The sequence below is a fragment of the Pinus tabuliformis genome, chromosome 2_1, assembly GCF_031772625.1.
Source record: "Pinus tabuliformis cultivar Carrire ecotype Pingquan chromosome 2_1, CPIR1, whole genome shotgun sequence".
NCBI lineage: Eukaryota > Viridiplantae > Streptophyta > Pinopsida > Pinales > Pinaceae > Pinus > Pinus tabuliformis.
In genome coordinates, this window is record NC_142299.1 from 40756396 (window position 1) to 40770774 (window position 14379).

The 14379-nt window shown below is 38.4% G+C and overlaps 1 protein-coding gene across 1 annotated transcript in view; it reads right to left on the reverse strand.

Annotated features, from left to right (window-relative positions):
* Positions 1-9197: 9197 nt before the first annotated feature.
* Positions 9198-14379, reverse strand: part of LOC149198671 (uncharacterized) — a 153592-nt gene continuing 148410 nt past the window's right edge. The window contains exons 3-4 of the mRNA XM_089400333.1: positions 11644-12212; positions 9198-11402 (exon numbers count right to left, since the gene is read on the reverse strand). Coding sequence (XP_089256459.1) covers positions 9449-11402; positions 11644-12212 — 2523 coding nt within the window. The 3' untranslated portion in view covers positions 9198-9448. The remainder of the gene's footprint in view (positions 11403-11643; positions 12213-14379) is intronic.

Here is a 14379-nt window from a genome sequence, read left to right on the forward strand (position 1 = left end):
CATTGTATCAATTACTCTGATGTTCGGTGAACTAGGAAGCAATAACGAAAACGCTATGGTTACACAGATGGATTCAAATTGTCTATTCTTTTATTAATAATGCTTGTATGCTAAAAATGTTGAACCCTTTCAATGGATTTTTTATGTACATTTGTAATCTATGTTCATAGTTACCTGAACTGTGCAGTCTCTGTTTTCAGTTATATTTCTATCTAGTTACATAACGATGCTTGTATTCGGTTCTACTTTGTGACAAAATTTTACATTAAACACATTTTGTTTTTTTCTCTAGAATGACAGAACAGTTATTAAATTTCTGTTGATTAAAGACAGACAAACCAATGACCCTAACCGACCAAACTGTCCCTAACTAGTACTGAAACTAAAAGTAAACAAAATCTTACATCCTACTTTGACAAACTCAACATAAAAAAAAAACCAATTTGTTAACACAACTTCCACCTTGGCGGAGACCAACACCCGGTCATGGATTCCTAGCTGGATGCTCCTGCATCAATAAGGTTTATATATTAATCCTAAGGTTGAATATAAATCCCTTGGGTTTATAATATAATTCTTAGGGTTTATAATATTGATCATATGGTTTAATATTAACCCTAGGGTTTACAATATTAATCCCTTGGGTTTATGAGTTTTAGGGTTTATATTCCTAGAGTTTAATACTATTCCCTTGGGTTTAAAATTATTCCTTTAGGTTTATAATATTAATCCCTTAGGTTTAGAATTATTCCCCTCAATTTATAATCCATTGAGTCTATAATATTAATCCCTTAGGTTTATAAATTCCTAGGGTTTAATATTAAGCATAGGGTTTACAATATTAATCCCTTGGGTTTATTGGTTTTAGCATTTATATTCCTAGGGTTTAATATATTTTTTTTCTCTGCAAATACTAAATTCTATTAACTGTAAGGCAAAATATTTTTACATAGTATCGAGGCTTGGAAGCGCTCGACAGAACAGAACTGCCCCTTTACAAACATAAGTTTGGAAAACCAGTTACAAAGATCAAGAAACCAAATAATAGACATAAAGAGAGACATGTTTTGCCAAGAAGGAGAACTGAGCCAGCACAGAAACACAAAACCATTGCAAACCAGCACATAATGTGTCACCAAATCCCCATCTGGAAGCCAAAAACAGTAGGACATTAGCACTGAACCTTGACCGCGAGCCTGAAACAGTAGCCGAAACAAAAAAGGAGGCAGTCCCAGGTGGCGCTACTTCTCCTTTGTCGGGCCATGGTTCTTCTTCTCAGCCAGACCTGCATCACCAGTCTTTAGAACTTCATTACCACCCAAGTCGCTGCCAGGGATTGCCATGGCATGGCCTGCTTCGCCATGAGTCCCTTCCTCAGCAACAGGTCCTGTATCTTCAAGGGGAGGAAGGTTTTTGAGAAATTCCTCCTGTTCAGACTTCTCATTTTTCCAATTCTCCAAGCTGTCTTTGTCCATGGAATGCTCACTGCTTTGGGAAGGATCAGGGGCTATGCAGGCCAGAGGGGAGACCTGATTTTCCTCTTCCGAAAGAATAATGGTGATGTGAGCAGTGATAAGGGGCCTATGAAAATTACTTTGAAACTTGAAGTGAGTGGTTTGGAAGGCATTGTTCGAAATAGGCTTACGGCCAGAGCTTAAAGATGGCCCAGCTTCATGGACGGGGAAGGGATTGAAGGGTTCCGGCGCAGTTTCCTAGCATGACCGACTGGGGGATGCAAGCGACTATCACGACACCCCCCTGAACGATGCCTCTTGCCCGAATGAACCATGATGACGGATAGGAGGTAGGGCGCAAATGGATTATGGACGGGAGAACCAACAAAACATAGTCGATTGAGGTGAGAGGGGTGCCCAACAGAACTTGCAACCGACAACACAAAATAACAGAACTTACAGACAACCACAGAACTTGCAGACAACAACACAATGCGTGAATCCAGAACAGGGGAGAAATTACCCTTGATAGAGTTGGCTTGGAGCTCGCGGTAGTGAACCAGAATTAGTCCATCCCCAACAGCCTTCGCAAACCAGGTTCCGTTGTCGAGCGACTGAGCACAATGCATGGTGAAATAGCTATGGAGCAGCATGATTATAACTGAAGGAATGTTGCGTCGATCAACGCAGAGCATAAATGCGAATCTGCCAACTGATCCAGCATTAATAACCTTCCCCAACTCGCATGAGTTTAAGTCTCGGGAGGCCACGCTGCTCTGCAGCTGGCAATACCGGACATTAATTCCTTGCATGGGAAACAGTAAGGTTGATGGTGCCACCCACATCCGGGAGTATTCCTTCGATCTCAGGCATTTCCTTCTGCACAAGATTATTGAAGTCGAGGAGTTGAGATTCAGAAATTAAATTTTCAGGTGATCCCACATGTAAATGCCGCCCACATTCAACTCCCATATTAGCCAAGAGGTCCGCAACTTTGTTCCCGTCCCTCCAAATGTGTTTCAAGGAGACCGCTCTGTGGGAGGAAAACCAACGCTCAATATGCAATAGCTATTGAGCCATTCTCCAACTGTTACTGACCTTGGAGGAGGGGAAGCCCTGTAGAATTCGCGTGACCATTTGGATGAGAATTTGAGAGTCTCCCTCTATTAAGAGCGGGAAGAGATTCCTATCTTGCGCTAAAAGTAGCCCCTGCCAAAGACCTTCCAACTCCGCTGAGTTATTGGTGTCCCACCCTTGTGAGCCTAACAAGGTTATGATATTAGCTCCCTTATAATCTCTGAAGATCCCTCCAAAGCCAGAATTCCCTGGGTTACCCTTTGATGCACCATCAAAATTTAGCTTATACATGTTCATGGGGGGAGGGAACCATTTCGCCATTGAGGGACCTCTCAGAGGCTTTGTTCCTTTGATCAGTTGTTCGTGCTTTCTGTGGAAGTTCCAATTATTCCATATTGTTTGTTCCTGAGGCATAGTGGGGAGATCCTCTTGGTACCATGTCCTAGGGTTTAATATTAATCCCTTGGGTTTAAAATTATTCCCTTAGGTTAATAATATTAATCCCTTGGGTTTAAAATTATTCCCCTCAGCTTATAATCCATTGAGTTTATAATATTAAGGGTTTAAAATTATTCCCTTAGGTTAATAATATTAATCCCTTGGGTTTAAAATTATTCCCCTCGGCTTATAATCCATTGAGTTTATAATATTAATCCCTTAGGTTTATAAATTCCTTGTATTTATAATACTAATCTCTTAGGTTTATAATATTAATCTTAGGAAATACATTCCTAGGATTTAATATTAATCGTAAGCTCTAAGTATTACCCTAGGTTTATAATACTTTTGGTTTTTAATATTAATCCAATGGGTTTATTAATATCTTTTGTTTATAATATTGATCTTAGGGTTTATATTCTAAGGGTTTAATATTAACCCTATGGTTTATAATATTAATCTTAGGGTTTAATATTAATCCCTTTGGTTTATTAATCTTAGTGTTTATGTTCCTAGGATTTAATATTAAACTTAATGTTTAATGTTATGTCAACCATGGTCCAACATCCATTGTGACAAAGATTTTCAATATTAAAACCATTCATGGTTAATCATGGTCAACCATGGTCCAACATTGCATTGTGACAAATATTGTCTTGATATAAAAATGAATCATGGTCAACCTTGTTTTTTTTAAGGTTTATAATATTTACCTTAAGGTTTATAGCTTTACAATATCAATCCTTCGAGTTTTTCAGTTTTTAGTATTAATCCCTTATTTTTATTAGTGCCTTGGGTTTATAATATCAATCCCTTGGGTTTATTAATCTAAGGGTTCATATTCTTATGGTATAATATTATGATATGGTTTATATATTAATCCTAAGGTTTAATATAAATCCCTTGGGTTTATAATATAAATTCTTTGGGCTTATAATATTGATCATAGGGTTTAATATTAAGCCTAGGGTTTACAATATTAATCCTTTGGGTATATTAGTTTTAGGGTTTATATTTCTAGGGTTTAATATTCATCTTAGGGTTTATTTATTTACATAGTTATTAATAAGTACAAAAAGTCATTTTGTAAGTCACATTAACATTGTACATCTAATCATTATTAATGTGATTGATAAATGCCTATCGACGTATTTCACCACATTTACTAATATGACTGTATATGTGCTTCATATATGCCTATCCGCCTATATCAATCATATCGGTAAATGTGGTTGTACTAGTTTAAACCTCAACCATATTGGTAAATGTAGTTGTGCTAGTTTAAACTTCAAACATAACCGGTACTAATCCCGGCATGCAACCAATGAATTGAGATTAATTTTATCGAAAATGATAGTATTTTCTTACTTCTGTGGTAAGTGGGTAGTTACCATCAATTGTTTAAATCAGGACAGTCTCGTTTATTCAAAGTTCAAATCTCAGTCTCGATTATTCTTGGATTTAATTTATTTGAGTGCGCTCTTCATTTTGGAAAATTAAACGAACTGAAGATACCGGAAATATTTGATTCGGAGTTGTCTTTACTGCGACTTTTTGGAGATTCCGGTGACGGAATCCGGCAGAAAAAAATTGAGGTTAAATCTTGATTTGTATTATTTAAAATGGGTTTTTAACTACACATTTGGATTTAGCACCCTCAAAAACCCCTGGGACGCTTTGATTGTGTAGAAATTAGCTATCAAACTTGCGATTTCAATAAATTGCTGCCGGATTTTGACCGAAAAAACCCACCGGAAAAGCTTCCAAAAAGTCTCTTTAAAGACAACTCCATTTCATTCACTGCTGTCAAGGCAATTTTTTACTGCAATATCTGCTCAGAACACTACCTCGCACTCCTAGGCGCATATGTGGCAATTAATCCACAGTGTCATATCTTGTGTCATATCACGGTGCACTTTTGTCAATCCACGGTGTCATATCTTTGTGTCATATCATAGCATAGCCACATCCAAAAAGTCAAACACTATATTATATTTGAATCACAATTACAAACATCGTATTACATTTGAGCCACAATTCGCAGTAGTTGGTTTTGAGGACGGTGCTCAAAATATGTACAAACTATACGATTCTCCCATGAAGATTTATGAACAGAACATAGAATTATGGCTCAATTATTGCATAGAAGAGCTTAATGTTGGAAGATCCAATGCGCTAATTAGGTTTATTAGCATGAAAGATGGTTTATTGGCATAAAACTTAAAGTGAAGGGCATTAAAAATGTAAAAGCATCATCAAATTTTCATTTGACTAGCATAGGAGATTTGAAATTCCAAGCCTGCCCTTAATTAGCGGCCTTATGGAACCCTAGGTGGGTTCACATGAGGGATTTTTCATGTTCTGCGGACATTCTACTTGGTTGTATTAGGGGTTTCGCGGGACATATACATATTCTCAACACATATGCTCCCTATAGAGATCGTCTCACTTTCTCGGAAGGTTTGGTTGCATCCGAGATTTTAGATATACGACGTCTCAGGGGATGTGAATTGCACGATTGGGGCAGATGAGATATGGGGGGCTCCCAAAAAACTGATGCTATGTCTGATAGGTTCAAAGATATTATTTTGGACCACAACTCCATTGATATATGTCCTCCCAAGATTGGCCCTACTTGGGACAATGGGCGGGCCAGAAATGGCTATGTGGCGAAACGTCTGGATAGATTTCTTATTCATGAAGAACTGGTGGACGGACTTGGCTTTGTACAATCCGATATCATAAGTAACTTTATATCGGATCACAGGCCCATAATTCTCTTGTGGCGATGGGGGGACCTCTGTTTTGGTATTCCATTCAAATTTAATCGTATTTGGTTATAGGACCCAGACTTTGAAGCTCTTGTGCAGGAGTGTTGGCGAAAGTCACAGGCGCGAGGTATATCCCCCATGTCAAATATGGTAAACAAGCTCTGGGAATTAAAGAAAATGGCCAAGAAATGGGAGAGACAGAAGAAGGCCCATATGAAGATTGAGCTAAATGAGATTTTGATGGCTCTGGATAAGCTGAGGCAGCTTCTCATCCTCCCAAACCCCCCGGCGTCCATAATGATGGATATTCACACATTAGAAATGAAGAAAAATCATATTTTGAAGACACGAGAGGCTTCATGGACGTTGAAAAGCGAGGCTATTTGGATCCAAGAGGGGGATAGGAATACCAAATTTTTTCATTGTTTCTCCAACCATAGAAGGAACATTAACAACATATGGGAGATTAAGTATTCTAATGGAAACAAATGTGTCACACATGAAGAGTCTTCTCGGGCGATTATTTTACATTTTGAACCAACCTACGGGAGGAGGTGGTCGATAATGTGGAGGACCAGATATGGGGGGTGGATGGATACCCATAGATGTTTAAATGATGATTCAAATGAGGAGTTGTACAAATAAGTTACTGGGAAGGAAATTTTGGGGATCCTTAAATCTTTCAAGAAGGATAAATGTCTGAGTCTAGATGGATGGACTGTTGAATTATTTACACATTTTTTCGACTTATTCAAGGGGGACATATTGGAAATGGTCGAGGAGTCAAGAATCCAAGGGTATATCCATCCTCATATAAACTCGACTTACATTGGTCTTCCACTGGGAGCTTTTCGGATTTCAGACTGATTTCTCTGTGTAATCTTATTTATAAGATTATTTCTAAGACTATTTCTCGCAGACTGAAGCTTATTCTTTCCAAATATATATTGCCTGAGCAATTTGGTTTTCTACAAAATAGACAAATCTAGGATGTCGTCGCCATTGCTCAATAATTCTTACATACCATACATATCATAAAACTAAATGTTGTTGTCATGAAGGTTGATCTCCAAAATGCATATGATTGTCTTGACTGGGGATACTTGAGGATGGTTTTAAAAAAAAATGGATTACAGACGAGGAATTCAGAGTGGATTATGGCTTGTATTACAAATGTGCGATTTGTTGTCTTAATCAATGGATTTCCCATCAATTTCTTCACGGCAGGCTGTGGACTCAGGCAGGGTTGTTCCCTATCCCCTTTACTTTTTATATTGGCCTCGGATGGTTTAAGAGTACATATTAAACAAGTCGTGGTGACTGGCATGTTCGTTCCATCGGATATGGGCCGCAATATAAAGATATCCCACAGTTTTTTCGTGGATGATGTACTGATTATGGGCATGATTAATAGGATAGCGTGGAGGGTTTTATCATATATATTTGACAGATTTGGGAGGGCTTCGGGGCTCTATATGAATCTACTGAAATCAATTATCATGTATGGTAATTGCGCTCAGGAGGATATTGAGTACATTAACGATATATTTGATATCGGTGCAGCTTTTTTGGAGGGAGGACTGAAATATTTGGGATATACCATAAAAACCAACAAATATAGAATTATATATTGGATGTGGTTGGTGGATCGGTACTACAAAAGGATTTACTGTTGGGAGAACAAATGTCTCTCACTGGGGGGACGCATTACTCTAGCTCAATATGTGATTACACAGTTGAGTGTGTACTGGGCACACTTATACTATATTCCAGTTTCAATCATTAAGAAGCTAAATAGTATCATGGCACACTATATTTGGACTAGGGGTATTACCAAGCAAAAATACCATTTGACAAAGCTTGCCAATATTAACATTCCAAAGAGGATGGGGGTGTGGGGTATCCTGGATTTGAGGCGTTTTGGGGGGGCACTGTTACAAAAGGCATTATGGCGGGGCATTTTCAGCGAAGGCATATGGAGTAATATTTTCAAACATAAATATTTAAAGGACCAAGATATTGTTGTATGGGTGCATCGGGATCTTATTGGGACTACTTCGGGGTCGGCTATTTGGCAAAGCTTCAGGAAAATCAATCACTGTTTCCTACATAACATTTGTTGGGCTTTTGGTTCGGGACACCAAACTCTGATTGGGCATGATTACATTCTGGGCTTTAATGATGAACTCCCTTTCTCGGAGGCGCTTATTGAGTGCTTTCACAAAGCGGGGATATTCTATTGGAATCGGGTAATCTCTACATGGAATGGAATATTTCCCATATGGCGCATGGCAGATGAGATGGGCATGGATAACATTCTAGATGGGGACTGGGAACGGATACGATTGGAGTTGCAGTGGGCAGGCATTGGAAGGGAGTATGGAAGCGACAGGATTACCTGGCGGGGTAAGATGAAGTCTGACTATGTTGTGGTGGTAGATATATATAACACACTTTGTCTTCAGGGGCCACTCAGAAATGAGGTATGTGAATTTTATACATTTTGAATTTCACATATTTGGTGACTCAAAGGTTACCATTGAACATATATCGGGGAATAGCAATATCACTCAACTGCATCTTCAGGGATGGCTCAATCGTATTGGGTCCTTATGGGGCTCTCATAGTGACTACTCGATTTAACAGAAGGGAACACAATCAGAATGTTGATTTGCTGTCAAAGAAGGGACTAATGGACACTATGGACGAGATGCATATAGAGTTAAGACTGGGCAACATTACAATGGATATGGGGACTCTTCCCATCCCTCAACAGGATATATATTTTATGTTTTTGCATTATGTATATGTTGGATATTATGGACTGTTTTAATTTTTGGTTTTTTGTAATTTTGGTTACTATACTGTTTATTAGGATCACTGTAGTTAAAGCTGATGAAGTATATATGTGTACTTTTATATGGGAACAATGATCCTCTTCCTTACTATATTTCATGTTTTATGATGATGAGATAGAGTTGTATGTCTACATATCATGTGGAGAAGAACTATATGGAGGTGATGCACAGATGTATATGTTGTGTATTTTTATGTGGGAACAATGATCCTCTTCCTTACTATATTTCCTGTTTTATGATGATGAGATAGAGTTGTATGTCCACATATCATGTGGAGAAGAACTATATGGGGGTGATGCACATATGTATATGTTTCTATATGGAGGAGATGCGAAGATGTATATGATATTTGGACAGATGTACTGGTTTCTACATATCAATATAAATACCATATTTTTTTTTCTTGCAAAACAATGCAAGAACAGAGTTGCATAATGGAATGAAAACAATTTCAGAATTTCTTCATGGGATTGAGTCAATATAACATTTCTTACAGAGTATATTCAGACTGGACCGAAAAGAAATCACTTCCAACAAAAATATTGAGCAGCATTTTTAAATTTCGAGGTCCAGCAGACCTATTTCATTGTAACTAAGAATTTGGTATATATTACGGTTCAAATGACACCTGGAGAATAGTATCGTCTGAAAGCTGATCATATCTGCACATTCATGAATTGATACAGCCAGCTTTTTAAGTAACTTTAACAGGACTATCCAGCCACTTACAATTCCAATAAATTTCTATTAAATTGATTAAAATTGAACCAAACAAAAATATATTACTTTGAAGAAAATTGAGTAATACTAGTAATTTGTTTGAAGCTATCATTACAACATGCGCCTGCGTTCAACATCTGCAAAATAACTTCGCTGGAGCATCCTCCTTCAAAGCTGCTCTCTGCTGCGCTTGCTCGGGATCCTCCTTCAAAGCTGCTCTCTGCTGCGCTTGCTCGGGATCCTCCTTCAAAGCTGCTCTCTGCTGCTGACCATTCTCGCTGACAAAAGTGTCAAGTCGGATGCTTGACGATTTCTTGAATGACTTCAGGGTTTGAAGAGTTGGCACGTTCTCTATCTGAATATTATTACAACCTCTCATGTCCAGCCTTTCAAGTTTTGCAAGACCCGCACAAACGCCTCCTATTTTCCTCAATGCACAGCAATATTTCAATTTCAGAGTTACCAAAGTTGTTGGCAACGCTCCAACCTCCACTAGAGCGTTACAAAACTTGATCTTGACATGTTCAAGATTAGGGCAAATGCCTTTAGAAAATGATACCTCTGATATATTTGTGCGATACAGCTCTAACTCCTTGAGCTGAAGCATGCCTTTATCACTGGAAGAGCCTTCACTCGACGCTTCTGTCCCCACAGTCCAGTCTGTTTCCATCTCTCCTTCAACCTTTGTAAATGGCAGTTCCATCAAGGGACACCGGCCCACTGTTAAAACTTCCAGATTCTTCATGTTCAAGATATCTGGTGGTAAGTATTGTACACTACAATTCCATATGTTCAACACTGTCAACTGACACAACAGTCCAACTGAATCAGGGAGACATTGCAATTTCTCACAATTGTTGAGCCACAATTCCTTCAAACTGGTCAGGTGAAGGAACGAAGATGGCAGCACTTCCGGAAACGGACCTCCGATTCTCAGAAGCTCCAAGTTGCTTAGGCATGCAACATGATCACTAGGCCACTCTTTTAAGTTTGTACCCAGCAAATTTAATTTTAACAAGAACTGTTGATGTCCAATCTGTGGAGGCAATAATTCCATTTGTAGACAACCTGAGAGATCCAAACATTCAAGCGTGGTGATATTCCCAAGCATTTCTGTAGAGATGGTCAAACTGGAGCAGTCACTTAAATGCAGATGTTTAAGCTGTGGCAGATTGCCGAAGGAATCTGGAAGCACCTTCAAACTATTGCAACCAGACAGATCTATGTGCTCCAGATTTTCTAAGCTCCCAAAATAATCTGGAAGCATCTCCAAACTTGTGCAGCAATCCAGTTTCATGAATTGCAGATTTGTCAAATTTAGCAAGGAATTTGGGAAGACTTGCAAACTTTCACACCAAGACAGATTGATGTGGCGGAGTTTTGTTAAATTCTGTAGGGAATTCGGAAGCATCTTCAATCTTTTGCAACTAGACAGATTGACACGTTGTAGATTTATCAAATTCCCAAAGGAGTTTGGAAGGCTCTCCAAACTTTCGGAACCAGACATACAAATGCGTTGAAGCTTTGTCAGACTCCCAAAAGAATCTGGAAGGTTCTTCAAACTGTCGCAGCCAGACAACAAACCAATGTTCTGGAGATTTGTTAGATTTCCGAATGAATCCGGAAGCATCTCCAAACTTCTACAACAATAGAGATTGATGTATTTGAGATTTGTCAAATCCCCCAAGGAATTTGGGAGCATCTCCAAACTTATACAACAAGCCAGATTGATGCGTTCAAGATTGGTCATATTCCCCAATGAATTTGAAAGCATCTTCAAACTTTTGCAATAAGACAGATCCAGGTGATGAAGATTTCTCAAATTCTCAAAAGAATTTGGAAGCTTCGCCAAAGTTTCGCAGCCACGCAAATTGATGTGTGTGAGAGTTGTTAAGTTACCAAAGGATTTTGGCAGCCTCAGCAATCTGTAGCATCCAGTTAGCTCGAAATGTTTCAAGGACGGCAAATTACAAAATTCATCTGGTAACCTCATTGGATGAGTCCCCTCATCTTGAAACCCCTCTCTTTGCGGAATCATTTCCAGTACCCTTTGCGTGACCTGTTCCAAGATATGTTCCTCGTTCCTGCGTGTTCAGAGATATGGTATAACAATTGAGAATGAACCTACTGCAGTTGTCATTTGCATAGCAATCTATCACGGATTTGTGAGAAATTGTAATTACTCAGTTGGTTAAATTCAGGAGAGTTTAACTTATTCAAGTTGAGTGTGTGAGTTAAGTTATAGTTTGGAAAAATCGAATTATGTGTGCTTGTGAAGTTATTTCAAGCTAATCACTAATTGAAAGGAGAGTAAGAAATCCTCACTCATCATTCGCAGACAGCTCGAAGCCGGTTATGGTTGCAACCTGACAAAGAGCATCTCTCCAGTTCTCAATTTTCGGGGTCTCGTATCGCTGCTTCGTTTCGTGGATGCGCAGTGCTTCAGCGTATGCTCCATCTTCATCTTTGCCCGCGGCCTGCACCCCGTGAGGCTTTACTTGGTAAAAGATGGGAATGATGGGAGCCCCGGACTGTTTCATGAGCACGAGCTCATCTAAGCACCATTTTGATTGCGCATAATTTTGAGAGAAGATTGCGATGTGTACAGATGCGCATCGAATAGAGTCTTCTATTTGGGACGAAATTTCGTGTCCAACCCGCAATTCTGGTTTGTCAAGAAAGACTCGCAAGCCGCAGAGAAGAAGTCGACGGTAGAGATTGGTGTATTTTGTATCAGGACCACGATGGTTTATAAACACATCGTAGTCCTGATCTCTCATCCTGGGAACATCAACAACAATCTTTTCGAGGTCCTTGAGGTGATAAAATCCCTTTGGAAAATGTAAACTTCTAGGAGTACATACTTTTAACTCCCGGAGATGAAGAGGTATGGCCTGCAATGTAAACAGTTCCATCATGAGAAAAATACAAATACAAAAATAATATACAGTATTGTAACTAGCAATTGTCCCAAAAAGTACAAAGAGAGGCCGATAGGATTATTAAAAGGAAAAAACCTCTACAGATAGTCAAGCATATACAAAGCTCGCTAGTGACGAAGGCAATAACCACAATGACCATCCCGTACCAGCACATTTGATACTAAAACAACAAAACCAAAACCAAACCATTCATATCAATATATTAAGTTTAAAATGCGTTCATACTAAAAACTCAATAGATTATTGGCAACACACTTTATTTTTTTAAATAAAAAATAAATTACACCGTTTTACATGGTAAATGAAAAGCGGAGAAATTTGTGATTTGCAAATATTAAAACAAACCACTTACATTGCTGATTGACACTACAACTAAAACATTAACTAATTGTAAACCTTAATTAATAATGATAACCCCTCAAGTGAAGGTCAGATCAACATTATTTACTTAAACCATGAGTGTTGAAAAAGCATTATTTAAATAGATTATATAAACATTAAACATTCGGCAATATCAACATTATTTACTTGGATTATGTCAATATTTACCATTGCGTGCATCTCGGTAACTATAACCAGATGGAAATAAGGTAGGCCCCATAATATTATTTACTTGGTTTATGTCAACATTTACCATTGCGTGTATCTCGGTAACCATAACCAGATGGAAATAAGGTAGGCCCCGTAATTGTATAGTGCGATTAGAAAGTCAAATTACAATATTCTTAAACCAATACTTATTGTATTCTTATGTGATGTTTAATAAAATACAATTAATTTGTGATCTATAAATAATTGTGTAGCTATTTTATTTAAACATTAATAATAATAATTATTAAAATTATAATAATAATAATAATAATAAATGGTTTCCCATTGATTGAAAACCTTGATTTCCCCTCATTTATCATAACCCCTCTGGCAGTATTAATTATTTCTTTTATTTATTTTGAATCACAAGAAAATTACTGTCCCTTTTCCCTTTTGAAATTCTACATGATGGCGGGGAATTAGCTATTTATCTTTTCAGGGTTATTATGATAAGCAATGAAACCAGAGACTTGAAGCCAAATAGATGGAATTGCAAACCAACTACTCACACTAAAAACCAATGACCGATTAAGAATACCCATCAAAAGATGACGATACCCTTTAACAGCTACTTCAAAGTTCACACTCTACCTGCATAATTGTCTGACTAAGTATTAAGAAAAATGTATGCCACACAAATGGGAAATGCATATGGCCCTGTCTTATTGCTTGGATTGTTGCTCTGCTTGCGATGCCATTGCCTGTCAGAAGAAGGCCAATTACTGTTGCAGGTCAAAGAGAGTTGGATTACTAGTGGGGCACTGGCTGATTGGAAAACTGATTCAAAAGGCAATGACCACTGTAACTGGACTGGAGTCACGTGTGATAGAAACACCAAGTCTGTTGTGGGTCTGGACCTTCAAAACTTGAATATCAGTGGAACAATTCCTTCCAGTATCGGTCAATTGAGTAATCTGAGGGACTTGAACTTATGCTCAAATTATTTTGGGGGGGTGGGGGGGGGGGGGGGGGGGGGGGTTCTGTCCGGACTGCTGAATTGCAGCCGTTTGGTTATCTTGAATTTGTCTCAGAATGTGTTCAGTGGGCCCTTGCCGAATGAGATATATAAACTGGAGGAGCTGATACGATTGGACCTCTCAGCCAATGATTTTTCTGGGGACATTCCTGTTGAATTCGAACGGTTGCCTCTTCTTGAGGTATTGCACTTGGCCTATAATCAGTAGAATGGTACTGTTCCTTTCTTCCTTGGAAATCTCTCTTCGTTGAAAAGCTTAGCACTGGAAAACAACCCTCTGTCTCAAGGGGTAATCCCACCTGAACTCGAGAACTTGACAAAGTTGCAGCAGTTGTGGATGACAAATTGCAGTTTAGTGGGTGAAATTCCAGAGACATTAGGGAATATAAGAGATATGTTACACTTGGACCTCTCACGGAATCTTTTGACTGGAAGGATCCCTAACACATTGATGGCCTTTACAAACATGACACATTTATTTCTATTTATGAACAATCTATCTGGACCAATTCCAGACAATATCAACAATCTTAAGAGTCTTGTGAATTTGGA